At 36.9% G+C, this 27,256-nt stretch overlaps 4 protein-coding genes across 6 annotated transcripts in view; all 4 read right to left on the bottom strand.

The window, feature by feature from the left end:
* Positions 1-1,800: 1,800 nt before the first annotated feature.
* Positions 1,801-6,643, bottom strand: cd8b (cd8 beta). 2 transcript variants are annotated; one of them, XM_077573334.1, is made up of 7 exons: positions 6,497-6,643; positions 5,638-5,988; positions 5,380-5,448; positions 5,094-5,186; positions 4,992-5,025; positions 4,853-4,891; positions 1,801-4,444 (listed from the first exon to the last, which is right to left on the bottom strand). In XM_077573334.1, exons 1-6 carry the CDS (start codon positions 6,564-6,566, stop codon positions 4,864-4,866), a joined length of 645 nt encoding a protein of 214 aa, XP_077429460.1. In that variant the 5' UTR covers positions 6,567-6,643; the 3' UTR covers positions 1,801-4,444; positions 4,853-4,863. The 2 variants fall into 2 exon arrangements, with proteins under 2 accessions (XP_077429460.1, XP_077429459.1); XM_077573333.1 differs by lacking the exon at positions 4,853-4,891.
* Positions 6,644-9,098: 2,455 nt separating this feature from the next.
* zmat1 (zinc finger matrin-type 1) lies at positions 9,099-15,146 on the bottom strand. Of its 2 annotated transcripts, XM_077573331.1 has the most exons (7): positions 14,984-15,146; positions 11,911-12,017; positions 11,745-11,828; positions 11,356-11,491; positions 10,971-11,228; positions 10,738-10,828; positions 9,099-10,038 (listed from the first exon to the last, which is right to left on the bottom strand). In XM_077573331.1, the coding sequence occupies exons 1-7, from the start codon at positions 15,120-15,122 to the stop codon at positions 9,099-9,101; spliced, it is 1,755 nt and encodes a 584-aa protein (XP_077429457.1). In that variant the 5' UTR covers positions 15,123-15,146. The 2 variants fall into 2 exon arrangements, with proteins under 2 accessions (XP_077429457.1, XP_077429458.1); XM_077573332.1 differs by lacking the exons at positions 11,911-12,017; positions 14,984-15,146 and adding an exon at positions 11,593-11,636 and having other exon boundaries at positions 11,745-11,821.
* Positions 15,147-15,695: 549 nt separating this feature from the next.
* gnrh2 (gonadotropin-releasing hormone 2) lies at positions 15,696-19,034 on the bottom strand. The gene is made up of 4 exons (XM_077572952.1): positions 18,047-19,034; positions 16,889-17,039; positions 16,709-16,792; positions 15,696-16,573 (listed from the first exon to the last, which is right to left on the bottom strand). The coding sequence occupies exons 2-4, from the start codon at positions 17,021-17,023 to the stop codon at positions 16,535-16,537; spliced, it is 258 nt and encodes an 85-aa protein (XP_077429078.1). The 5' UTR covers positions 17,024-17,039; positions 18,047-19,034; the 3' UTR covers positions 15,696-16,534.
* A 144-nt stretch (positions 19,035-19,178) lies between these two features.
* The window catches only part of ptpra (protein tyrosine phosphatase receptor type A), a 33,042-nt gene continuing 24,964 nt past the window's right edge, over positions 19,179-27,256 (bottom strand). The window contains exons 12-22 of the mRNA XM_077572950.1: positions 26,944-27,063; positions 26,697-26,863; positions 26,474-26,609; positions 26,150-26,299; positions 25,933-26,026; positions 25,743-25,819; positions 25,524-25,658; positions 25,279-25,404; positions 23,986-24,137; positions 23,029-23,164; positions 19,179-22,448 (exon numbers count right to left, since the gene is read on the bottom strand). Of these exons, the coding sequence (XP_077429076.1) occupies positions 22,374-22,448; positions 23,029-23,164; positions 23,986-24,137; positions 25,279-25,404; positions 25,524-25,658; positions 25,743-25,819; positions 25,933-26,026; positions 26,150-26,299; positions 26,474-26,609; positions 26,697-26,863; positions 26,944-27,063 (1,368 nt within the window). The 3' untranslated portion in view covers positions 19,179-22,373. The remainder of the gene's footprint in view (positions 22,449-23,028; positions 23,165-23,985; positions 24,138-25,278; positions 25,405-25,523; positions 25,659-25,742; positions 25,820-25,932; positions 26,027-26,149; positions 26,300-26,473; positions 26,610-26,696; positions 26,864-26,943; positions 27,064-27,256) is intronic.

Below are 27,256 nucleotides of genomic sequence, written 5' to 3'. Positions count from 1 at the left end.
ATATGTAAAATACAGTAGCATTGGAGAAGCAAAGTACATTTTCCATTACGGTTGCATATATTCTATAACATCTGCTCCATTTCCTCTTCATTGATGGAAAGTAAATACGGTACATCAGTTTAGTAGTGGGCACCACTTTTACTTTTACTTTGTTGTGGGTTTAGATTTGTTCCATGGGTGGAAGGAGGCCAAGTGTTTAACGCTCGCACTCTTATTGTTCTTTTTAGTTTTTTACTTGTGCATGTTTTTTTTTTAAATTTTCTTTTTGTAATTATTAAATCATTATTATAATATTTATAATGATCACATTTATTTTTAGAAAAAAATTTTTTTAAATGGGCCATCTGCTGCTTGCTTTTTACTCATCAGGGGATTGAGTTGCTGCTTCACTGCTAGAGGGGAGACCCTAAGTCACTTAGCCCACATTATGTTTCCTCTGTGAATCACTTGCAAACACCTAAACGAGCTCCCCTGTCTGAGTCACACTGAGAATGTCCAACACTCAAACTTGAATGTACGCAAACGTGCTTAAGAGCTCGAGTATCGGTTGGAACAGAAATGGACAACAACATTATACATCAGTTGCTGCATTATTTGTAGCATTCCTGGAGACTTATGACTATGCTTCCTCCTTGCAGTAAGTTTAATTCCTTATGTTCGAAGAAGCATACAAACAAAGACAGCCTATTGACTAATTTAGCATGTAATCCGTTTGACAAATCCTTCAGCAGGCACCTCGAGTACAGAATTGTGAACAGAAAACAATTTGACTGTGTAATAGACAGTTCAGTAGCAAAAGTTCGCATTCCACTCAGTGAAGGTGCGCATGAAAGTTGTCTGTCTCTCTCTATGTGCCCTGACATCCTAATCTACGTCAAGGGTAGTAGAAAATGGATACATGGATTTAGTTTGTCAGAGAGACTATACAATATATTTAAATACTCTTTAATCTATTTTTTTGTTTGGGTTAGCTGGACCTCATTCATTTAATAAAATATGTAATGAATTTCTGTGAAATTTGGCTTGTGCATGATGCATTCAATGTTTAACATACACAAAGCACCATAAAGCATGACTTAACACACTATTTAAACTGCAATTTATTATTGTAAGCAAAGATGATTGATTACCTAGCTGTCACATTGCTTGCACATATACCGAATGTAACCTACCTACCCCCCAAAAATGTTGATAGCATTACTTGGATATATTAAAGTGACCCTAAACTGGATAGTCACAATTAAGACGAACATTGTGTTTTTTTTGCCTTCAACATCTTCTCAGGATGCTAAAAATCTGCTACATCCTTAGTTAAACAGATCGTTTGATTATACCATTGGTTCTCAACCTTTTTTTCAGTGATCTACCCACTGAGAAATATTTTTTTCGGCCAAGTACCCCCTAACCCAGACATGGGCAAACCCCGGCCCGCGGGCCAAATACGGCCCATTATGCGTTTCAATCCGGCCCGCCGAACTTATCCAATAAGGCTAGAATTTTCTTTTCTTTTCTTTTCTTTTCTTTTCTTTTCTTTTCTTTTCTTTTCTTTTCTTTTATTTTCTTTTATTTTCTTTTATTTTATTTTATTTATTTATTTATTTATTTATTTTTTGCTCAGCTCAGTGGCCGAGTGGTTAGAGTGTAGAGGGAGGTCCTGGGTTCAATTCCCGGCCGGGTCATACCAAAGACTATACTAGACTATATAACTTCTACACACCCGGAAAATATGATCACTGGGGTCTCACTGATAAGCTCGTTTACGCACAGAAAGGGGACAGAAAGATACGCAGGGCACATTCATAACAACGTTTGCAATTTATTAAAATAAACGGGAGAATGGCAGTAAGCTTAACTCAAGATAACTGATTCAAAAAATATAATTCTTCCTGGATTTGGACATTTACAGCAGGAGACGGCACGGTTTTGTGTTGAACACAGCAATAATGTCCTGATAGTCCAGAGAATCGGTCAATTCTTTTTTGAAAGAAAGCAGGGACAAAGAGTTCAGTCTATCAGTCAACATTGAGGTACTGTTGCGTGTTTTGATCCTTTTGACAGCTGAAGATAGTCTTTCTACATGTTGTCATGGGTGAGGTGAGGAGCGCGCATGCAGGAGACTGTTGATATTGATGAATACATCCCCGGGGCGTGCGTCGAGCACTTCTATGAGCGTTTCCTCGTTGGCTTTTTGGCTTCTTTTTGAGCTGCTGCACAAACACCGGGTGCTATGCGTCCCCCACGGAGATGGAAAAGTGGTCAGAGACGGATTGGATGTACGCGCTTTGTCCTCAGCGCGTGACAGGCAGCAGCGGCTATCATGCAGCCGCATGTGTCACACGTACTGTGGGCCCGGGTTAAAAATGGGTGGGCCAATGGAAAAAAATTCTTTAACTTTACGCCTTGAATTGAAATCTATTAATAATAGATGCAGTCACCAGGTTTGACAGATCACAGTGTATGTGCTATTATAATCTATTTACATTTCTCCTCCCACTTTGCCAAATAGTGTGTAAATCTTGCATATTCATTGATGCAAACGTACTACCTGGATTTGGGCTATTTTATAATAATCATAATAATAATAATAATACATTTCATTTAAAAACAGCACCTTTCAGAACACCCAAGGTCACTTTACAAAGCATAAAAACACAGCAAAAGTTGAGCTAAAACAATAAAAATTAAGCTATTGGAAAAGCTGTTTTAAATATGTGGATTTTGCACATTTGAAAAACGCAGTCCTAAGTGCACACTATAAGTAAATTGGGTTGTACATTTATCTGTGTGTTTTTACTGTGCTATGAGGTCCAAATGCTCCTGGTCCGGCCCATCTGTCAAAATTTCAAACCCATTGTGGCCCGCAAGTCAAAAAGTTTGCCCACCCCTGCCCTAACCAGTGAAAAACATTTTTGGTTGAAAAAAAACAAAACAGTTGTCTGATTTAATAAAACTTTGGAACTTCATTTGCATAAGTGGTCTCTCTTGAACTGTGTGCAAATCAAAAGACAAATAAAGATTTGTGCACATAAAAATTATTATCACCATTAAGTGTCTACCTTTGGGATCATAGTAAAGATCTGTTCTCAAAAATCATTTATTTTATATCCAATTTTCAAATGATTGACAGGTGATCCTAGAACTAGTTTGAGTCGAACCATTATGGTTTGAGGAGACTGTGTTTTTAGAACAATTAAATTGAATATAATTTCCCTGAAATATTTATATAATGTAATGATTATTTTTAATGGATTTTTGCATGTATGCTTGCGTTTCCCCAGGAGTACACGTACCCCATCTGAGAACCACTCGATTATACCCTGAAATGAAATGACCAAGAAATGTAATATAACGAATATTTGGATATTTTTCACATTTTATGAAAAAAAGAAGAAATAACAGTTTATGAGAATGACAAACGATATTTAATGTTTAATTTTTGGTCTCAAGTCTGAAGCATTAGAGTGTTAAGAAATGAACATTCCAAAGTAAAATCAATCAAAAATGTCTGTCCTGAAGAAGTCATGGTAAAGTTTTTCTTTCTAAACTGTCTTTGTTTAAAAGTGAGTTCTTACTTCCATAGTTTGTGGTTCATTTTGTGGTATTTTTGTGGTCTTTTTGTTCCAGAGAGGAAACGAGGAGCTCAAAGTGTAAACAAGGCTCGAGCTCTCCATGCACACAGGAAAGAGCCGCATGTGCCTCCCTAAGCCTCCAGCAACCACCAGCTCACTCTTTTTTCTTTTTTTTCTTTTTAACTTTTCTATCACACAGGTGGTTGTGTATGAGAGGAGCCACAGACATACACACAATAATATATATTTAATTTACAGATGGAATTCAAACTGAAGTTTACATGTTCAGCTATACACATGAACTACACGAAACCCTCCACAGCTATAAAATCAGTACAGTAAACAATTTGCATGACAGTATCAATTGTATAGAGATATTGTAAGTTTGTAAACTGCAAATTAATAACATTCTCTATATATTTTGGGGCATTCATACATAAATACATACAAGATTATGTCTGCATGCTTTAGAGATTAAGTGCTTACTATAAACAGTAACACAAAATTAGCTGTTAATTAGAAGAAGAAAAAATCAAAATAAGACAGCTGCCACTAGACTGGATATGCTTGTTTTTTTTCTTCTTTTTAAAATAGATTTACGACAGTATTGTTTTATTAAAGGTTACAATGTTCAGCATTCATAAAGATTTCCATCATTCTGATAAAAATATTACATACGGTATCTATCTGTTTTGAAGGGAAAACATCCTTTGTCTGTATTTAATAAGAAAAATATCTAAGTTGTGCTTAAATAATCTGCCGATGATTTAATTTGTATGCAGATTAGAATGAAAAAGTACAAAAGCTACTGTATATATCATTTATGAGATGTTAAATTCTTGCCAAAATGGTAGATCAATCCTTGGAGTTTTATCCTGCAAGACAAATGTCACAATTTGGTCATATTAGAATCGTTTGTGATTACGTTCATTCCTTTTGTGCTCTTCCAGTCGACGGTAAGACATTTGCAAAGTGAGAGACGCTTTGACACTATAATCACAGAAATAAAAGACAAAGTGTTTAAATCATCTATCTTTTTGGAATGTTTTAACATGTGCTTGTGTGAATATTTCCAGAAAATATCTATTGCTTTAATTGTTTAAACTCTAAGACCCTGCTCTCTGGTTCCACAGGTCAAAGTAAGAAATTGTTCGGAGGCTTCAACAAAACCAATCCAAGTCCACTAACATTGTGGACAAGTAAAACATTTTTTAAAATTTAAACATTTTAAAAAAAGCAATTATATTTTGCAATTATTTAAAAATTGTGTATCAGGTACATACTTGTATGATGTTTACTGACCACTAGTCTTTAACTGCCGCCTTTAAACAAACAAATTGAATGAAACAAATTACACACAGTCAAAACAGTAAGCTTAAAATTTCAAAAAGCCTACTTAACAAGCTCTAATGTTAAACTTACTTCACAAAATGGTGTCGACATTTTTTGGGAAGTCCTGTAAGAAATAATGAGTACAAACGCATGAAATCATATTGTCTCTCATTCAAATTTAGGAATACTCACGGCTGAAGTAGTAGAGGGTGCAGATGAGCGTGGTCATCATGACTGTGGCAAGGCCGACCAATGACCACAGGATGAGTGAGTCACAATCACCTGCTGCACAATATTTAGAAATATGCGCTTTGCCATTTAAATGTCTCATAAAAATGACATAAAAGAAATAATTCAATGGGCTAATTTAATGATTATAACCCGTCATCACACATTTGTAATGTGCGGTTCATTGCCATATCAATCATGATGATGAAAATCAGAAGTATAATTAGCACAGTAAGAGTAAATTAATTACCTGCTGAAGTTTTAATGCAGCCACAGTCAAGTTTGCGCGGTGATTCAGGAGGTTTTGTCGGGAGACTTTCTGTCGCATAAAGACAAGACTTTTAACACAAAAAATACTAATGCATTTTAACAAGGGTTACACTTTTATATTGATGTATCTAAAATTTTGTGAATATTCCTCCATATTCTCACAGCGAAACTCTCACAGCCAGCAAATGACGAGTAATTTACCTGAGTATAAAACAGAAGTTTTAGTCAGCTTACAAACCTTGAGGGAGAAGAAGAACACCAGGCTGCCACAGTTCTTCATTTTTCCTATCCTTTAAAATGCAAGAATACGTCCCAGTGTCCTCTTTTGCCACATTGCCGATTCGCAGTGTGAAAGCCTCACTGTTTTTTTTGCTCAACTGGAACCGACTTGTGTCCACGTTGTCTCCGTAGACTAAGCGCTTGGCATTGTTTAACCTGCCCAGAAACTGAACTTTGTTGTGGTTGGGAATAGTGCGGAACCAGATGACCGACTCACAGATGATATTGATGCAGTCGCATTGAATAAACTGTGTGCTGAGGAGCTGTGGATGGAGGATGCTGGCTGCTTGTTGCAGGAATTGGCCTGAACCTATGGGGGGGGGGGGGACACACAAGCTTAAACAATGTGGTGCTGAAGGCTACTTTTTATACAGTATGCACACAGATTCTATTAAGTTCTCTAATCGTAAGCACGCTCAATCAACCTTGCTTTTAATAACCGGTCAGTTAAAAGTAGCCACGAATTCTGTCATCACTGTCTTAACAATATAGTTACAATAATATCAACTAGAATGGCAAACCTCTATCAAGGACTACCATCAAAATCTCGACCAGGAGTCTCTAACCATTTACACTGTGAGACGGAAACATTTTTTCCTCTGCCGAATATTCTGTTTTTTGTTTCTCTATGGTAAAATGTTTGACAAGACGCCTGCATTGGATGGTTCTAAAAACAGAGACTAGCTATCTGTTGTAGACTTTCATAGACACCAATGTCATACATAAACAGATTTGTTTGCATTACAACTACTGCATTATCACAACAAGGTTCCTGAACGACATGGTATAAGAACAAGTGTATAGTGACAAAAACTCACCCAATGACCACAGGCATGTTGTGAGCAGCGTCCACGCTAGCAAGATCGCTTCAGGTGCAAGAGTCCGCATCTTTGTTGGTCTTCAGTGGAAGTTGGAGAGCACTGCTGATCATTTCATTTAAACTCAAGAGATGATGGGAGGGCTCAATGTGCCGGATCCCAAAGTCGTCATGGTAACACCTTGATGTGACTGAAAAAAACTCTCACACGAAAAAGCTATCGGCCAGGACTGAACACATTATTCCATTAATAAATAAAATTTCATACAGTATGCTTTTTCTGGATCACATATTTTATCTTTTCTTATTGTTTTGATAAACAATTATCATGGATGTTTACTGTGGTGTACTGCACTATGACATACTGAGTGTTTTAAACATTACAAATTCTAACGGCAATAATAAATATTACATAGTGATGAAATTATTAACTTTTTGATTAGGTACTTTTTTGTTTTTAGCTTTTCCATATATATTGTAATTATTTGAATAATTAATATTTGCAGTTAAAGCAAATAATCCCGATTTGGGATTGATCATTACGTTTTTTATAAAGTACGTTTGTTGACTCGTATTAGTTTGTGTACCACATGACGAAGACAAGGTGAGGCTCAACAGAGCCAATATGGCGCTGAATGTCACATAACACAAAATTTGTGTTTCAATGTAGCAGCAGCAGTTTGCACTCTTGTGGTCTCAGGTGCTTAACCTCGAGTCCTATAAACCCAGCTTCAATAAGGACCTAAAATATCGAAGCACACTGAAACACTAACAGTTGACAATCTAAAGTTTTTTCATCGACATTTAAATAAACGAGTTGGATCACAATTCACATTATTTTAACAAATGCATGTTGATTTTAAGGAATTTCAGTACACCATAAATACGTAGTTATCAGTACCAGTGATTCCCGACACATTGCTCGCTTTTGATTTCATTTGATAGAGTCAGGCCAGTTCAAATGTGGAACAGAATAATTTCTGTGATAAGATCATAAAAAGTGTGTGTGTGTACTTTTACATACTACATTGTGAGGACCAAAATACATCTTTAACCAACAGATTGAGGACATTTTTGTGAAGTGAGGACATTTTGGCCGGTCCTCACAACTCAAGACCTTTTTTTCTTTTTGAGGGTCAAGACTTGGTTTTAGAGTTTAGGTTTGAATTGGGTTATGGTTGAGGTTAGGGTAAGGAACGGAGGTCGGCAAGCATTTTTGATAGTTGGGGTTAGGTGAAGGGGCTAGGAAATGTATTGTCTATGGATGTCCTCACAATTATATAATACAAGTATATAAATACGAGTGTTTGTGTGTGTGTGCGTGTGCATTTTTGGTGGTCTCTTAGTGAGAGGATGTGGGCCCCCCTGAAGTACTGAGTGGGTCGACGACTCAAGTGAGAGGGACCACAGGATTCCATGAAAACAGGAGATCTTGATGAGCTTCAGAGTTGGTTGGTTATGCATCATATCGTTATTAAGTCCTTGTTAGAAGTAGAATCTTTTGTCATTGCAGCGTTAAACGAAATTGGGTGTTGAGTCAACATCTGCCGAGACGCTGCTTTCATCTAATTGTATTTAGATCAGTTCAATTAAACAATCGTGCTGCTCACAGCTAGGTGGAAGACAGAGACAACCTCAAAGTTAACTTCTTCTCTTTTTTTTTTTTTTAAACCCTACATTTTATTATTTTTACTGGGGCGGTTTTAACACTTGAACTGCATATTTATCATTGATAGTTCTCTACTGTATAAGTGTCTGTTTTAGATGTTTCCTCTTTAATTTGTACATGCATGTAGCTTTTCTGTTTTAGCTTTTGTCAAAAAGAAACAATAGTGTAGTATAGAAGCAAAATAAAAAATATATTTTATTTTCCTCTATATAGTCCTTCAAGGGGAAATCAAACTCACACCGATGTATGTGTTGTATTACACGCCACACATAGCACCACATCACACTGTACACAAATGCAGGCATGCAAGGAGAAAGTTGAGCTTGCTCAAGGACACCTTGACAGTACTCAGCAGAGTGGCATCTCTCCAACAACTTGCTGCCATTTTAAGTGAATTTATATGCATTTTAAATGTAGCTCTTCTTTCGTGAGACACATTTGAACTTCTTACATTGTCTCTCCAGGTGCAGGTTTGCTCTTAGTGAGAGGTGAAATGACTCAACTTTCAACATGTGGCCAAATTTACCCAAAAGCGCTCACTACAGGCTGCTTGAGGAACTACAAGCCCTCGCACACAATTTGGGTTTATACGATTCTCTTTTCAACTGTTTTGAAAATTACTAGGGAGGAACATTCACACCACTAACGAATGAAAGTGAAAGTTAATTAAATGTAATTTAGTCTAAGTGTGAAAAATGTAGCTTGTAAAGAAGTGGGTGCCACAGACACCATCAAACATCTTGGAATAAGTTAATTGGAGCCCAACAATGGCTAGCCAGTTAGCATACGGTATTAACAGGAAATTATGTTTCAGGCTGATTATTATTATTTTAATTAACACAACCTTTGCCGTTTTAAATGTATATATAAGTAGTATTGCTCTTAAATTTAAGTTAAGATGTTAATTATATATTTTAAATGCACAGGTGCTGGTTTAACAGCCAAGAATGGAATCATCCCACAACTTCTCCTCCTCCGTCCTATTGTCCGTCATTTCTTTTGTTCTCTTCTTCTCTTTTCTAGATTTCATATTGTGGTCTTCCTGTCTGTCACTCTGCTGTACATTTGCTTTTGTCTCTTCTCTAATTTCCATCATGTCTGTTGACGGTATGCGGTCTTTCACTTTGTCTTCTTCCTCCACATGGTTCTTTACTTGCCGTCTCTGCTTGCTGTGGTATTTGCGTTTTTTTCTTTTCTCTTCTGGTGATTCTCCGTCATCATCATCATCATCTCTTCTCTTCTCTTCTGAGTAATCATCTCTTGCTCTCTTTTGTTGCATTCGCCTTGCCTTGTCTGTGCATGCAGCTTTTGCTCGTCTGCCTCTTTCCCTCCTGGACCTTTTGGTCCTCCTCCTCTCTCTTTGCTTGCGTTCATCCTCATCACTGTCACTTGCTCCACTGCTAGTGAAAGAGGAATAAGAGGAGGAGGAAGATGATGAAGTAGAATATGAGGAGGAGCTTGAGCACTTTCTACGTCTCTTCAGAGGCCGAGCAATTGATTCCAATGAAGGCCTTAGGCGTGTGAAAGATGGAGGACCATTGCAGTCCCAACTCCTGGACGGCCTGGGAGCGCCCATATACGGAGGTTGGAAACCTTCAACACTGAAGTTAGGGCCATGATGGTGTGGGTGAGGACCATACGTGGGAGAAAAGTTGACCATGGTCTGATTTTGTAGTGTCATGTGCCCCTTTTTGAAATCCGCCGCTGCTTCTACTTTATCGTCTTCCTTCTGTACTTCATCCTTCGACAGAATCGTGCCAATCTTGGGTGCGAGGCCACGAGCTTTCTGGACTTCGACGTAATGTGCAAGTTCATCTGCAAACGTGTTATAGGATTTCTGTCGGGATTTGTACAGTTTGAAGACTTTCCTTTCCCTGGTAAACAAACAAAAAAAAGATTTTTCTTTTTCATAAATTATACGATGAATGTGGAAATGTAATGAGTTATACTTATTTTATACACATGCAGTACATGCCATTTGTTACACATGCAATGTAATAAATATATATATATATATATATATATATATATATATATATATATATATATATATATATATATATAAACAACATCGTGTCATATTAACAGTTTGGTTTCCCCATTTCGCTATAGTTGTCTTTAGAATAACTGTGCTTAAAAAAAAGTGAGACAGGCTCAAAATTCTTACATTGATGTGCATTGGTAAAAAAAATCACATTATATTTAATTAATAAAAAAAAAAGCTAATTCCTTTACAGAACATGAAGGAAAAGGAATAATGGACTTAAGAAAAAAACGCTTTCAATATTTTGCTTTACTGTGAATCACTGATCAAATAGTACAGAAAGCGATTTTGCGCTTCCTTTTAGAAACATGCTGGTATTTTTTCTGAACAACTCTTAAGTACCCCTCACTATTAAACGAACAAAGGTATGATGGTTAGAGACTGCTGCGGTAAACAGTGCTGGTGTACCCAATGAAGTATCCAGTGATTCTGTTTATTTATTGTTATTAAATTTACAAAGGTACACATTGAGAAATAAACAAAGCAATACCTCACGTGGTATGTATGATGAATTGTTTAGCAAGCTTACCTAGCAGAGTGCTTGTTCCCCTGCATATGGGCTTGGTACATCTCAACGGAGTTCAATCGCAAATTACAAATGGCGCACGTCAGAGGGTTTTCTGCAGAAAACAAAAGAGGTGGAAATTTCTTGCAACTTCTTGGCTAATTCTGATAACATTACAAAATATATTCAGAAGTATTTTTAGATTTCTGCAGTGTGCATGTTTATGTTGCTTTGCGGAAAGCCAGACCCCGTGTTACCTTCTTGAACATCTTCAAGCTCTTTCATAATTTCTTGTCTGGCCTTCTTCCTTTGGTGCTTGCGGCCATTGTAGTGTTGTAGCGCCATTTGGGCATTATTGAAAGAGGCCGCACACAAGACGCAGTACTTGCTCGAGTCTGAACTGGCTGCATTTGCATCAGGTGTCGGGTCTGTACTGTCCCCTGACCCTGATATGTTGTCATCAATAGCATGGTCCACTGCAGGGCTGGGTAAAGTACTGACCTCTGTGTTATCCGCTGTTAAGTGCAAGAAAAATCAATTCAACTTAAATGGCATTTGACCTTTTCAAATAAAACAGTGTGTTATTGGTACTGCATTATTGTACAAGATTCACTAATGCATTTCCTCTTATTGTACACTTACCTGGCTTTTGAAGACTTTGTTTTCTGAGATTCTTCATGTGGACTTTGCCTTCATAATGTGACTTTGCTACCACAGGAGAAGTAAACACCATGCTACACAGCTCGCAGAAACGATCCTTGTCCGTCGGCATGCGGTGCTGCAAAATAAGGGACAGGACAATTTGCAAAATTAGAGAACATCAGCTCCAATCAATCCTTTGAATTATGGCTACATGACTTCTTCTGTTGTTTTTTGTACCTGTACAACTATATTGTCGTCACATGTATGTAAGTCCTTTCTTTCTGTCATGATATTGTTGAAATGCAAATAAAATAAAATGGGCAATCATTTTCAAGCAGTTCCCCAAGATGAAGGACATCACCCGTTTGAAAAGTAAAACAAGTGCTAACCAGCAGTCCAGCAGACTCTTTATGCCTCATTTCTTCCCTCTTGTTATGCAGGTACAGTCTCAACTTCTGAGCATGTTTTTTTCCCTATAAATGAGAGGTAAGAGTTGATATAATGAGGTATCAGACGCTGCGATTTAATGTGTGCTTCATTTTAAATATCCCAAACCTCATAATGCGACAGCCGCTGAGCCTCAAACAACAGCACAGCATCACAAACATGGCAGCGTTGATCAGTGAGGAGGCCTTTCAGGAGTTCCTCGTCACTCACATATCCTGAAATGGCAAAAAAAACAAAAAACTTCAAGGACAAGTCAACTGATCGTACAGTGTCAGTTACTCATGCATACAAGAAATAGTGACTCCAGTACACTAGGTTCACTAAAACAAATGACACAGTGACATATTGCAGTGCTCCATTTGCTTCCAATAGTAAAACTCAACCACAAACTACAACAGTTCCTCTAATCTTCTCAACGTGTGTATCAGTGGTATGTGGGCTCCCTCTGGTGGTACATGAAAGAATCACTGAATTAAATGTTCAAACTGTGCTTCGTGTTAAAGTGACTTGAACATGCTTTTAACCATATGGTATGTTTGTTAAATTCAGTTTATTTGAATATAACCTTTTAGAACAATATGCATTTGCATATTGGATTTCATCATTTAGAGCTGGTTGTTTCTAAATATTTAATTAGCTACAAATCAATTTTATTCAAATATTTAATTTGGTTAAATTTTGTATCTAATAGGTATTATGTTTTCTTAATATATTTCAGTAGTTCAAACTGCATAATGTTACAATTTAGAGTGGGATAGTGCAGCGTCATATTACATCAATTTTTTAGGAGTTAAGCTTTACATTGATTCAAATGAACACTGAAGCCTACAGCACTACTGTGTGCTAATGTTGGTCATGATGGTGAACTTGGACTGTTTAATTCTACACTGCTCAAAAAAATTAAATAAAGGAACAAAGTGTTCCCTTATTTGTTTTAGGATTGTGAATTAGCGGTTACGAAATTGGATGGATGGATGGATATTTTTTTAGGTGGTACTTAGTGTTAAGAACCACTATTCTAGTCTAACACACTCATTGAAGTGGCAAATATAAAGAGGTTGACCACTATATGATAAAACTATACGTAAAACCACACACTCTTTGAAGACACCTAACTAACAGACACATAATGGATGGAAAACTGAAAATTGCTTTCAGAGCAATACTATCCTCTATTGTTGACAGGTGCAACAATTGGGTGTTAACTTCAGTTCCACTGGTTTATAAAACATATGATTTTCCACAACAACCTCTGGTTAATAATTCCCATGCACTTCCACAGACATGGAGTACAGCACGTCAGAATTAGATCATTTACATACTTTAACATAAAAACTAATCACAATAACTCAATATTTTTTTTGCTGCCTGAAATGCATGAAAGCAGACAGCTGACTTCTTAATAAACTATTATATTTTTATTTATTAAACTGAACAAAGTTTGTCTTTTGTAATGCTGATGTGGCCAGAGAGTATAACAATGGGGGTGGGGTTAAAAGCAAATACAAATAAAAACTCGCAACAAACTGCACAATGTAATGAGCACAAAACAGCACATAAAACACAAACACACAAAATCATAATGAAACATTGTATATTGTTGTAGGAAGTAAATTCAACGTCAACCTGTTTCTTGCAGATTTGCTGCTGCTTTGAAAATTATGTTTTATTTTATGACTAAAGTATTGTTTTAGTTAAATATTTTCTTGTGGCTTCCATGAACACTGTCTTGCTTGTCAGGTTTTTTTTTTTTTACTCCATCAAAAGCTTATGATTCTTTCTCCAAGACCAATGAGACGTGAGTTTAGTCTAAACTTAAAATCAACAAAATACAACTTAATGAATTTCTTCTTTTTTTTTTTGCAATGCATAGAATTTGTTTGATTCTAGTCCAGTGCTTCCTAACCGGTGGGTCGCAGACAGCTGGTAAGTACTTACAAGGATCCCTCAGTTTAGTCATACGAACACATTATGTTGTTACATGGTACAAAAAGACAACGTCAATAAAGGTTTTACTAATTTTTTTTAAAATTCTTTATTAGATTTATTGCCTAAAGAGGCTTTTCATATAAATATTGAAAAATATTAAGATATTACTGACGGTATGACTATTTGTATTCTGATTTATTGGTATGGAACAGATGTATACCAAGTTCCTACACAGAACATAGGCAAGGGGCAATAGACAACCCCTTATGTTGTTATGTAATATTCTAAATATAGATTTTCAGAGGCTATTTTTAAACATCTATATTTTTTTAATCTATAAAAGTGGATCACTCACAACAATAGAGAAATGCCAACAAAGGGTGACAAAAGTGGAGAACCACTATTATATATAGTATGTGTCCTGGGAAAAATATAATACATAAAGAATAAGAGACATTAGACATGCCACTTGCACTATTACTGTTAACTGACAATTAAAATGTAAACATGGATGTCTACAGAAATAAAAGTTTTTTTTTTTTTAAAGTTTTGTTTAATTTGTGTTGTAAAGAAGAACGACTCATCCATGACTATCTCAGCACTTGATTAAGTAGGGAACTATGTTCACACAGTGAACATACAGATTATGCATCATTAAAATGTGCCAAGTAAAATAAAGTTCTGAATTAAATGTTGCATTAGGATGTTTGCCGAGTGATGCCTGATGGGGTACTTACCACGAACTGTCGCAGTTAAGTTGAAAGATAAGTTAAAATTAGATAACTATTCTAAAGTGCCTGAGACAGACACACAAACTAATGTCTGTCCTTATATAGAGCAATGATTTAATTGTATCTCTTAACAACACTTTAGGAGAATGTCCAATCCTACAGCCTACAAATTTGGTATTTATTTCGTGTACCCGGCCTGTGGAATTGCTAACTGGTCCAACAGATGTGTAATGGGCCTGCTATCTGTAATAAACAGTTAGCAAATATTTTAACACCACGAGCAAACCGTGAAGACATTGTTTACTTGTTAATGCCATTCTCGGCATGGGACTAACATAGTTGTTCTGACGGGGTGATTTAAGCTGTCATTGCTTCGGCGAGTTCAAAACAATGACGTTAGTACTTGTAGCTAAGGAGCTATCAAACTGAATGCGAAGCTGCTAGCCAGTTAGCAAGAAAGCTAACGTCGTTCGTCCGGTCATGACACACGACTGAATTGCCCCGTTTTAGGCAAGACTCACCTCCAATCTGGGTACTATCAGTTTTAATGTTTATTACTTTGTCAGGTTTTGTGGTAGAAGTCGCTAAAGGGGCACTATCAATGTTATTTTGAGCGTCACACTCCACAGACTGCGGAGCACTGACGCTCAGCGGATCCATTTTTAACCCCGACTGGCACGTCGCGCAGGCGTACTGAGTTGACAGAGCTGAATGAAAGTAGCATGCACGCATACATGCAAATCATTCGTACTCGTCATAGTAAAAATGTGTTAAAACAAAACTATACTACTACTACTACTACCACCACAAATAATAATAATAATGATAATAATTAATAAAAAAAATAAAAATAAAAAACCCTGTTAAACCAGCTTTCATATAGAGCAGGAGTCTTAAGTCATTTGCAGGATGATAGTTTATGGCCCCGTCAAAGTTTAACTGTTAGTGCGGCCCCGACCTTTTTTCTTCTTCTTTTTTTATGTCATGTTGTTGCTCATAGGCTACCAAATAGCTCAGGCTCATAGCAGCTTTTGGCAAATCGTAATTTTTAATTGTCAGGTTGATGAGTAGAGCAACATGCGGGTCGACGCCTTGTGTGTCCCGCTGGATGATGTCTTTGTTTGCTGGGTTCATCTATTACATTTGATTTGGGATGTTTTTGTGTTCAGACAAACGATGGAACCAAGTGAATCAAGGGAATCTCAAAAATGTTTATTACAAACAAACGGGCAAACAAAGGTACGGTTTAGCAGGATCATCAATACTAAATAAGCAAAGTTAAAAAATTAAAAAATTAAAAATTAAAACAGGATGCAGAGTGAACAAATGAACTGTGTGTTACTGTACGACCACAGATGACATACAGCCAATGAACAGAGAATGAATATAAAAAAAAGTTACAACATACAAACATGTAAGAGCTGACTGGTTCCAACTTCCTACAAAGGGCAGATAGAGACAGGCATAATGACATGACAAGGAAAGCACTAACAGGAGATACCAAAACTAAATCACAACATGAGAAACTAAAATGATTTGTACTGATGTCAAACTAAGATAAAGAAAACAGAGACCAAGACAGGTTGAGGTTATTGCTGCCAAAGGCTTAACCAGTTATTAAATCCCAAAGTCTACATATTTTTTTAACCTTAAATTGGGAATGTTGTGTTCAATAATTTTTTTTTAATTGTTTGTGTGGTAATAGTTTAATAGTTTGTTTATTGTTGTGACTTAAGTGAGGATTAGTTCACATTAGATCACATTGTAAGTCCAATTAATGCAGAAATCTAGCCAGGTAACTCCATTCCAAAGGGTACACACAGTTGTTGTTTTTTGCAACAGTACAGGAATTAAAGGGGAAATTAACTGATCACCTTCTGGGACGTAGCAGACACAAATTTGAAGCGAAAAAATAATGTCAAAATAAACTCTTTATTTCAAGGCATCTTTTGAACACACATCAACTGACCACTGAATGGCACAAATCTTTCTGTTAAAGCCAACAGCCCACATTGCATCAAATGAAGTCAAAATTAATATAATGAAGAGGAGAGTTGGATCATTATACGCTGTTACTTTTTCTGCTGGAGCTCTCTGGTTAAGACATCCAACTGTAAAGAGAGCCATTTGGGGAGTTACAGCACACTACACTAATAATTAAAAGCACAGATGCTCTGGTGCATTTTTCCATTTCTTCAAATGAAATATTTTGCATGTCATCCAGGGAAGTGGCTGTTTCTACTTACAAGAATAGCCTTTAGAATGCTCCTCCTCTGTGGTCTCAGGTAACTGCATTCCCCTCCCTCACATAGTTTGATCTCCTCTGAAATCTGAAAAGTAGATGTTAGGGTAATAGATACAGAATAGGTAAATCATAAATCACACACACCAAAATAAAGTGGGTACACACAAGCACTGCACCTGACCTCTGAGGTGCCCAAAGAGTCCAGGTCTCTCTTGCCTCCAGGATACCAACCATGCGACCAGTGCTGGCCGCTGGACAGCTGAGCTTCAATAAATAGAAGCAGTCCAAGCAGTAAAGCCAGCCGAGATAAACTCATGATAGTTCTTATTTACCTACAAGCAGAGATTGATATTAGTTATGTCTGCCATTAATGTTTGGTATTAATTCATTCTAGATTAGCTTCAGCAATGTTGTTGAGACTGGCAATAATTGTTTCATATTTGATGCAAAGGAGCCCTTTGCAGGGCAGGGAACAATATTTGGGAATTTAACCATAAGTCCAATTGACACACGTCATTATAAAACAGTAAAATCCAAGTTAAAATGAAAAAAAGGGAATGATAATAATGGGAACATGTATGATAAACTATATTGAAAGAAAATTATATTATATTATCTATCCGTTTTATTTTTATATATCGCTTGCCAGGGCCATGTGTGATCTGGACCCTCTTACTCTTTGTAAAAAATATTTTGAAACTTTATTGGGCAACTATTTTCTCTGCCAGTCATTTCTCTGATTATTTAGAATTTTCACTTCTAGAAGGCCAAATCTGAGATCAATAGCAGAAATATGAATCATGAATTGCATAAACCTATTAAGGTTGATCTGACGTCCGCAATGCTGCTTACATGTTTTTCCATTGTAGTACCGTACATTTACAAAAAGTGTAGCCCTTAATTAAATTCTTTTTTTTAATTTCAACTTTGACAACATTTTTTTCTCAGCATTATGGAGTTCTTGTTTCAAATGATTTCCTGCTCAATGTTTTTTTGTTGTTGTAAATATTATTTCCTTATACCTAATAACATAATTGCCCAAGTCCTTTTCAATTTACAGCCACACAAAAAAGAGAAAAGAAAACCTAAGTAATACTAAAAACTGTTTTCTTTGTATAGATCCTCGGTCATCCACATCAGAGCAATCCACAAAGACTGAAATTGAGGCAATTGGACTAATTCTGTTTGTTAAATTTTTTGCTTTTCTGAAAACGTTTGAAAATGACATAGGCAATTAAAGTATTACTTAGGCTACCAATTTGTTTGCTTCTATGCACGTTACATTTAATTCTCAATATAAAATTGGTAAATGAAAAATAGTGTGGGAATAAAGCCTTACCTTAGTCTAAACGACTTGATCTTGTTGTAAGGTTCCCCCTTACGAGTTTTCTAAACAGATGCTATTCAGTGATATATATGTAGCCTATATACCCCCACCCAAGATCAGCTCTCCATTAGTGTTCAGCGTTTGTCCCGCCCTAATCTGATCACATTGCTCTTTCCCTCCCAAGTGGAGAAATTAACATCTTTGGGAGCACAAGGTGTAGAGGACCTGGATAATTCCAATTATCATCTGCAAACAGCAGTGACATCCACGGGGCGGACATGTCTACGATGCATCACCCCTTCATTTTATATTTTGAATAGCCTTGATTCTGTCTAAATCACCATAATTCCAAACACAGATATGTTTGTTTAATATGCAAAGGCCGGCCTAAAGATTTTAGGGCATATTCATAAGAAATCCCTCTTTTTTGGAATTTATTTTGATGACTCATCCTGGAACCTCACTTCAGCAAGTCAATACAGGGAGGCTGATTGCAGAGGAACAAACATTGTAGAACCCTAGCCAAACCCACGGACAATTTCCCTTTTCAATTGTATTTCCTGTACAAATTTGTAAATGTGGAGATGGCGCCAGGTGGTCAAAGGTCACCCACACCACTGATGATACTTGTCGTACTGTAGCTTAATATGAAATTGAATAAGGTCTTATCATAATATGCTTTTCTTGGAAGGAGTTGTGCTACTAACTAGAATAAATGCATAAGGCTTATTTTGACAGCCTCCGTTGTGTCATGTATTTTCACAAACACCCTTTGACATAAAAGTTAGTCTGCAATTATTCATAACTGGGCTACATAAAGTACATTTGTATTTGATAATTCTTTTTGGGCAGGAAATGACACACGTGTTAAAAGACTTTTAGACCTGTATTGACAAAGATACAATTATTTTTGCTGGGTCTTTTTAGGAAAATAAAAAGTAAACTAATTGAAGCACCCACATTTGAGAAGATCTTGAAGGATTATTGATTGACGAATGTTCAAGGCTACACAAGAGGACTGACAGTCTGATCTAAGGAGACACTTGATTGGCAATTACGTACATCCATACCATCAGTCTTCACTGCATTGTGAGCTTTTTAATGAGCATCAGTTGTCTTGACTTCAAATAAGCATCAGACAGACTGAGAAGAAAAATCTCAAGCACTTTATTAGTTTGGAACAGTATCTTGCTTAGAAAGGCCATCTGGCATTATATAATTATATATAATTTGATCATATATATAATTATATACACATATATTCAAATGTTGAATAACAAAACACTAGAAACCAACATGGGCAAATAAAAAGTTGGATTATCTTAAGACAATACCAATTAAAATTTGCAAACAAAACAGCCAATGCATCTCAAAATGGTCCCATTACAATTTAATATACAGCTTTTTTTTTCTTTTCTTAAAAAAAGCGAGTGGGGAGGTGGGAGAAGGGAAATAAAATAAGCAAGGCAGTAGACAGGAATGAAATATAAATAACCTTACATTATGTACAAAGTAGGGCAATAATTCAACCTGGACGACCAGGAAGATGGTCCAACGTAAATGTGAGCGAGGAAAAGGGATGAGTGAGTGCAGTTGGAAACATAAAGACAACATTTCAGTGGAGAGAAGAGGAAGGTATTACACTACATCTTTGTACCCATAAGATGGTTTCCCTTGGTGCTGTTACAGCAACTGTGCATGGGCAGATGAATTACATAATTTACGAATGATGGGTAATTTCCCGACATACGGTAAGCACATTTCCACCTAAAACGGTTAACCTCTCACAAGCAAGTAATATTTTCTCTACTATGAAAACTGATGGCGCATTCAAAGAAAAGATTATTCTGATTGATTCTGTTTTGGTTCCATCATTCTCAGAGAATCCTCCCAATTTTGCTTTCGTTAATAGAAAAAACACAATTTTTGATTTCACCACATATCATTGGGAACATTTTTTTAATTAATATGAGGCACTTTTTGTTTTTGTTTTAAAGCAAAATTGTGTTTTTCATGAGTTAGCACAGTGTCATGATTCAAACACAGTGACATTGAAGCATAAACTAACAGGCAATAAGCAAGCAGATACTTGTCCAATTCAGATTGCGTGGGCACTTGTGATGCTTTGGGGGTGGGGGTGGGAATGTTACAATGCACAAACATTCATTTCAGTGGCTGGTCATACATTTGCTACTTCAAATCCCTACAGAAGATGAATAGAAGGCTTACAGTCTTCAACAGGAATTTGAATTCCCACATTTTAATCATTATGTGGGTCTTTATTTAGCCCCCCCCCCCTTTCTGGTGCAAATTAGTGCATGAGACAATCAACATCTACAACTGCTCCCGGCACACCATGAAAAATGTTGCATTGTAGAAGTGTCACATCATGAAAATTATGTTTAGGTGTGGATCTGTTTTTAGATATGTTATCATTAAAACATTTCGATAGCTCGATAAACTCTGAGGAATATTTTACCCAGGTCATAGGAGGTTGCGTTTTTAATGCATCAGGATTTTTTCTCTATATATTTTCTGCAATCGCTTAGTGAAAAATTCATCCATTGTAATGTGGAAGGTGCTGATCCAAACTGGCTTGCAAGGAAAGGTGTGGAGATTCTCTTTTTTTTGTTTTCCAGTGTGTGAGGATGAGCTTCATTTCCTGGGTTTGCCCCAGCAAAGATCATGCTTGACTTGAAGCACCCCTGCTTAATTGACATCATTCATTTTTCATTACAATCATCGAGAGGGGATGGCCTCAACTGTGATGGTAGTGGGAGTTCAAGTTTGAGTGTTTCTCAGAGAACAGCAATTCAAACAAAAAGAAATGTGAAAACAGCATGGCACACAGTAAAAAAATAGAAGGAAACACCCATTTTTGTTAAAAACAGCATTTGAATAAAAAGCGACATTCTTCAACATCAGTTTTCAAGGTAGGAATGAATGGACATTCTTTCAAATAGCGACATGTGTTGTGATTTCTGGCTGATATTAAAAACGACTCAAAGGAAAAGCAAGAAAGGCTCAACACAATATTTGATGAAATACCGCTGGGTGCACTGTTTTTACCTGACACTATTTATATGGACAAAAGTATTAGGACAGCTGAGCATAACACCTACAGACGTTGAAAAATGAGTTGGGCTCCCTTTTAAAGGCAAACACAGTTTACACTCTTCTGGAAAATTTGAGGTGGATCGAAGAATTAGTTTGATGTCAGAGGTCAATGATTTTCGAAGGGCAGGCTCACAATGCCAGTACTATTTATTCTCTAAATGTGTTGTTTAGATCCGGGTTCTGTGCAAGTCTTCCAAACATGTTCCCACAAAAGTTGGTGGAGTAGTACAATGAATACGTTAGTTCGTATACGTAGCAAGTGGGTCAGAAAAACTAAACAAAAGCAAATTATACTCATAGATTCAAATTGCTATCGTCCAGTTCAGCACAGATTCTTAGGGATTATATTTCTAAGTGCCTTAATATGATTGGACCCTTATCTGCAGAACCAAGTGATAACCTTTGGCTGTCTACACATAAAAAAAAAAAACTCTGTGACCTCTCCACCAGAATGCATTTTAAACGCAAACAAAATACCCAAAAAACTGCATCAGGCTGCTGCCGATGTGTATTTGACGATAGGTAGTTCCGAACCGCAAAGTGGCGTGAAATTGATATTAACAAGTTAATTATATAAGAACAAATTGATCTGCCTGTGTCATTTATCAAAGTACTACAGTGTGGCTCTGGTAAAGCCATAAGCGGTTAAATTCTTTCAGTCCTTAACAAGTTAAAAAAAATATCTTACATAAACCTCCAAAGCATTAGTTTTATATTCATATAGATTTTTTTTAATATATATATATATATATATATATATATATATATATATATATATATATATATATATATATATATATATATATATATATATATATATATATATATATATATATAATATATAGCAATAAAATACTTTACAGGTACCACCCAAAAATGCAGCCAAACTCAAAACTGTGTCCAAAAGTAAAACTTAAACGATGCAACACAGTAAATATGTGTATGTGAGTAAATCAGGGGCTGTTATCAACAAGAGTAATGTTACAAAATACTCAAGAAGGCAACTCCTTTCTCTCTGTCCACCTGCACTGCCCTCTCATCCAGACTGAAATCTTGGTTCCCTTTTCCTGCAGGCAGTTTGTCTCATCCACGGATCCATATGTGACGTTTGTCACTTAGAAAAGGAAAATAATCCTGCAGTCTGCACGGTCATGTTGGTGTGTGTTTTGGTGCATGCACGTGGTGTTAGTAGGATGTGTAGCCATCCATACATTGTGGGTCTCTATTTGAAATTGGCATAGTCAGAAAAGGCATCGATATACTCCTGGACAACTTTGTAGCAGAACTCGTACTGCTCCTGGAAAATGGAGCGGAAAACATCGCATCAGTATCACATTCAAAGATGTTAGGTAACTCTGTTTCAGTTTTAAATAAATAATCAGTCAATTATCATCAATCAGTAATTGACACAATCAATGCCACAAAATGGGCACAAAGCATTAACGTTTGTCTAAATGGAATTCCTCACTTCAACATAGTTCCTCAATGACACCAAGATGTCATAAGATGGCAGCAAAGCAATGTTTATTGCTTTGGCCTGAATAATGTGAACTTAGTTATTCACTTGTCACTAGAAGGTTATTTTTTTTCCTGACTCATCATCACCATGATAGTAAGTTAAATATATGCAAACATACATGATATCTAAATGCATACAGAGATCTGATGTACTATTATTTGATTAAAATAATGAGTACAATAAAAGCACTGTGAAAAGATGACACAAAGATGGAGAAGTAATGCAGATATAGTGCTGTAATCTGTATTTTTTTTGTTTAGCTAAAAACAAATAAATAAACATACCTTAAAAAAATTGTGTTTGGTTAAAATAATAATAATAATAATAATAATAATAAAGCAATATGAATCCTGCTCACCAGTGTCTGCACCATGTGGGGTCTCTGCAATCTGAGGCTCTTGACTGTTTGGAAAACATCCAGAATACCTTCTGCCTTCACCCTCTCCAGGACTGTACTCAATGCACAGAATGTCCCTGTCCGGCCCGCACCAGCACTGCACACATAAGGGGAAAAGGAAGCATGTTCATAAATAACACATACAATGAAAGCATGCAAGAAGGCCATTTCAATGCAACGTATTTCCCGGTGGAAGCGAGTACAGTACACTCCAGTGCGAGTGTCTCTCAGAGTTTCTCACGATATATTGACTTTTTTTTGTAGTATCAGAAGAGACCACTCCAAAGTCACAGTGGACTTTTGTTGTAAAATGGGAGGGATTTCTAGCACCATGACTGTCTGGACCCTTCAGCCAGAGCGGGAAACAAATATCATGCACACATCATTTTGCCACAAAAACAAAAATATATAGAGACCATCACGGGACTCCCTGATCAACATGGCAGCCACTAATGAGTGAAGGATCTACTGTATATTCCTTTATCTAAACCAACACGTAGCATAATTCAAAATGGCTTTCACAGCTGGACAACTTGTTATGCTGTTGGTCTTTGAACTAACAACTGGGAAGCAAAAAGCTCATGACCAACACCGGAGAAGATTTGCAGGGGGTGCCATTAAAATATTCAGAGCATTGTCAAAAGAACAGAAGATCAGTAATTATTTCACATGTATGGATCCCATACATGTAATATTTTAACATGCGTCAACTGACTTTCCCTCATGTCCGTAACTGTCAAACTGTCAAAAGTGCACTTGCGCTAAACAGTTAACATATAAACAAAAAGATGGTTCTTTCTGATCATGTCACACCAATTGAGCCGAATGATTTGATTTTTTATTTGCCACAACCACTTGAACGAATGTCTGAAATGAATTACTATTCATTTGTGCACAATAGCGTTCAGTGCATCTTACCTGCAGTGTACTGTGATAGGATGGTTGCCGGACTGCTGTTGCTGTTTCTGCACTGCAGCGATTATATTGATCATGCCTTTACCGTCAGTGGGGATTCCCACTTCTGGCCATCCATGGAAATGAAACTGACGCACTGCTCGAGCTTTGTTCTCCTGGACAGATGAAGGGAAAGTGAGATAGAGGAAATTTATAGTAGGCTATATAATGGAGTGGTATTGCTACAGCTAACATCGGGGATATTTGGGTTTTGGGTGAAATTTCAGGATGAACTAAAGTGCAGTTAAAGCCTTAACTTTTCACCAAAGTCTTGAATGCAAGTGACCAACTACTCAATGCTTCAGCACTTTTTGCACCAACTTGATCAGTGGCCACTTCCTTCTGAAAATATCCTGTTTTAAACCTTGCAATGAGGTACTGTTGATCAGCTGAAGAGGACTGTTTGATCAGCAATTCTAATTGAACGAGGAAATGTATTGGTTGGTTCATTGATCAAACACTTTTCCCTTTAGCTTCTTGTTGAGAATAAGTTGTGCAAAAAAAGTACAGAGACACTGAAGAGGTGGACATGTGCATTCAACATTTAGAGAAGGTCAAATTAAGTTAAACTGTAAAGGTTGTATTGCATTTTAGGTTTATCCTGAAATTCCACCCAAAATTGGAATAGCCCTAACTTTTTGTGAATAGCTTGAACTAAGTGTGCCTTGAGAGACCATCATATATATATATATATATATATATATATATATATATATATATATATATATATATATATATATATATATATATATATATATATATATATATATAAAATATTAGTATTTATGACAAATAATGTTTCTGTTAGTATGTTTGGTTTGCCTTTTTTGCCTTCACATGTGTACTTATATTAACAACATTATGTTATTATTTTATACATGTTCGAAATAAGAAAAAAAAAGTATCCATGTTCATCTATCTGTGCCAGTGACGGAGTGACAGGCAGAACAAGTTAAATGGTCTACCACTAGATGGCATAAGGTACAATTAACCTGTGTACTTCCCTGTTGGCATTTATGCAACAAAATAATAGCTTTGTATTCAACTAAACAAGACAAGATTTCACCCTAAGTACAATTGTGATTACATTGACACACATTAATCATTATTTCAGTATACTCTATAGACATTTTTGTTTGGTGGGTTTCCGTGTTGTAAAATGTGTGCCTTGTCTTAATGAAGGTTAGGAAACGCAGGTGTTAGGTGTACAGTAAATGTGGGAAACATCTGTTAGTTGACCAAGTCATTTTTATTTACCCTGTTGTTGGTGACCAGGAGGTCACGCACTGTATAGCTTTCACTCTCTTCCTCCCTTTTAAGTTCAATGGAGATGTCCCCATAGGCCACGACTCCATCACTGGGCCAATACTGAGCACACTTTTCCTACAGGAGTACAACAGCAAAACCATTTATGCCATCAAAATCGCCTTCTGGCGTTTTTTTAATTTTATTATCATTACATCTGATAGATAGACCAGCAATCATGAATCAATTCCGCACACCTGCCCTCTCTCCTCCAGCTCAGTGAGCATGACTATTGAGCAGCTTCTCCATTCCCAGATCATCCTCCAGAAGTCTTCAATGGTGTGCTGCAGGGGGCCTTGGCTCGCCATGTACGAGTCTTTCTGACGATAACCCTGCCAAGAGCGATGAAGGGAGCAGTTTAACGGAAGAAAAATGGAAAAAGAAAGCTGCGAGGATGAAGAAGCTTTTGCACTCACATCAATGAAAGACGCATTGACATAGTCAGTGTTCTCCTCCCCTCGTTTGACTGGAATAATCACTCTGTTGAACTCATCTATGAAAAGAGAAACACAAAATTGTGTGTTAAATGCTCGTAAGTCCTGATTGTAGCAATAACAAGGCATGAAAAAAATGTAAAAATTCTGTAGCTATGACAGCTTCACTCACATGGAATGATCTGTAGTACTCTGTTCTTCTTCATGTTGGCAGGCAGATTGCCTGTTCTCATCTTGTCGTTCTGGATTTTGATGGATGTCAGTTTCTAAAAGTCGTAAGACATTAAGATATTAAAGATCTTTAGAAAACACAAATTTTATTTGAGTTAAGTTTGCTAGCTCAAGAGAGATGTTGTAGTCTTCTGATGAAAACAAACACATGAACCAACCTTGAATTCAGCCTCCAAACCACTGCAGCCAGCTCCTGGTGAAGGAGCGTACAGTTTAGCCAGGTGGGATTCCAGAGAGGTCACCTCCAGCTCAGTGTCTCCGTACAAATAATGCTCTAACAATGCTTGGAAGATGAACACGTACTGCATCTGAGAGAGTTGAAAGACCAGTTTAGTTGAGAGAGTAAAAATGCAACAGAGTTGTCAATTTGCACATAAACCATACACTGCAACTTTGCGCATAGCGACGACACTAATAAAGAAGTTATGTGGATTTCACTTCTAAAGCTTGTTTCAATTATGTTGGTCCTGGGTGTGACTTACATCTGTCTGGACCATCTGACATCGCTGGGCTCTGATCCTGGTGACAAAGCCGAAGACATCCACCTTCCTCTCGGTGTTCATCATGTCCAACATGGCATCTATCACAACGAATGTACCTGTTCTTCCAACTCCAGCACTACAATGGAAGTCATAACAAGCTCTTAGCTCGAAAGTTGTACAGCGTGGCAGCAAACAAAGATGCCTCTATTAGTCAATAACTTACCTACAGTGGACCACAATGGGTCCAGCATATTGAGGGTTGTATGTTTTGACTTTCTTGAGAAACTTCAGCATACCAATGGGGGTGAAGGGAACACCAAAATCCGGCCAGCTGGTGAAGTGGAACTGTGTGACAAGCCTTTGAGGCTTTTTTCCAGATACATCCCCAACCTGAGACACATTCAAACCACACCCAGTCAGTGCAACATCCACCAACATCAGATGCTTATTTTAGAATTCCTAACCCTAACCTGTTGGATGCAAAACTTGCGGATGGTGTAATCTACGAGAACCATTGTGTCTTCCACAGAAACGCGGATGTTCCCATACGTCCAACAGCCCTGGTCCGGCCAGTACTGGGCACACTTACACTGAAACACAGAGACAAACTTTAAATACAAAGGCAGGATATTATACATGAGTCAAAAATGAACGTTAACAAATAACTAATCTAAATTACCAGTAGTGGAGACTTTTTTTGTAAATAAAAGTGCAAAAAAAAGAAAATGAAAAAAAAAAAAAACCTGTTGTGGGCCACATTGTAAACAATGGACATAGTATACA

Source organism: Vanacampus margaritifer, chromosome 8 (genome assembly GCF_051991255.1).
Source record: "Vanacampus margaritifer isolate UIUO_Vmar chromosome 8, RoL_Vmar_1.0, whole genome shotgun sequence".
Taxonomy (NCBI): Eukaryota; Metazoa; Chordata; class Actinopteri; order Syngnathiformes; family Syngnathidae; genus Vanacampus; species Vanacampus margaritifer.
Note: the sequence above shows the minus strand (reverse complement) of the source record. Positions and strands in the feature narration are given on the sequence as shown.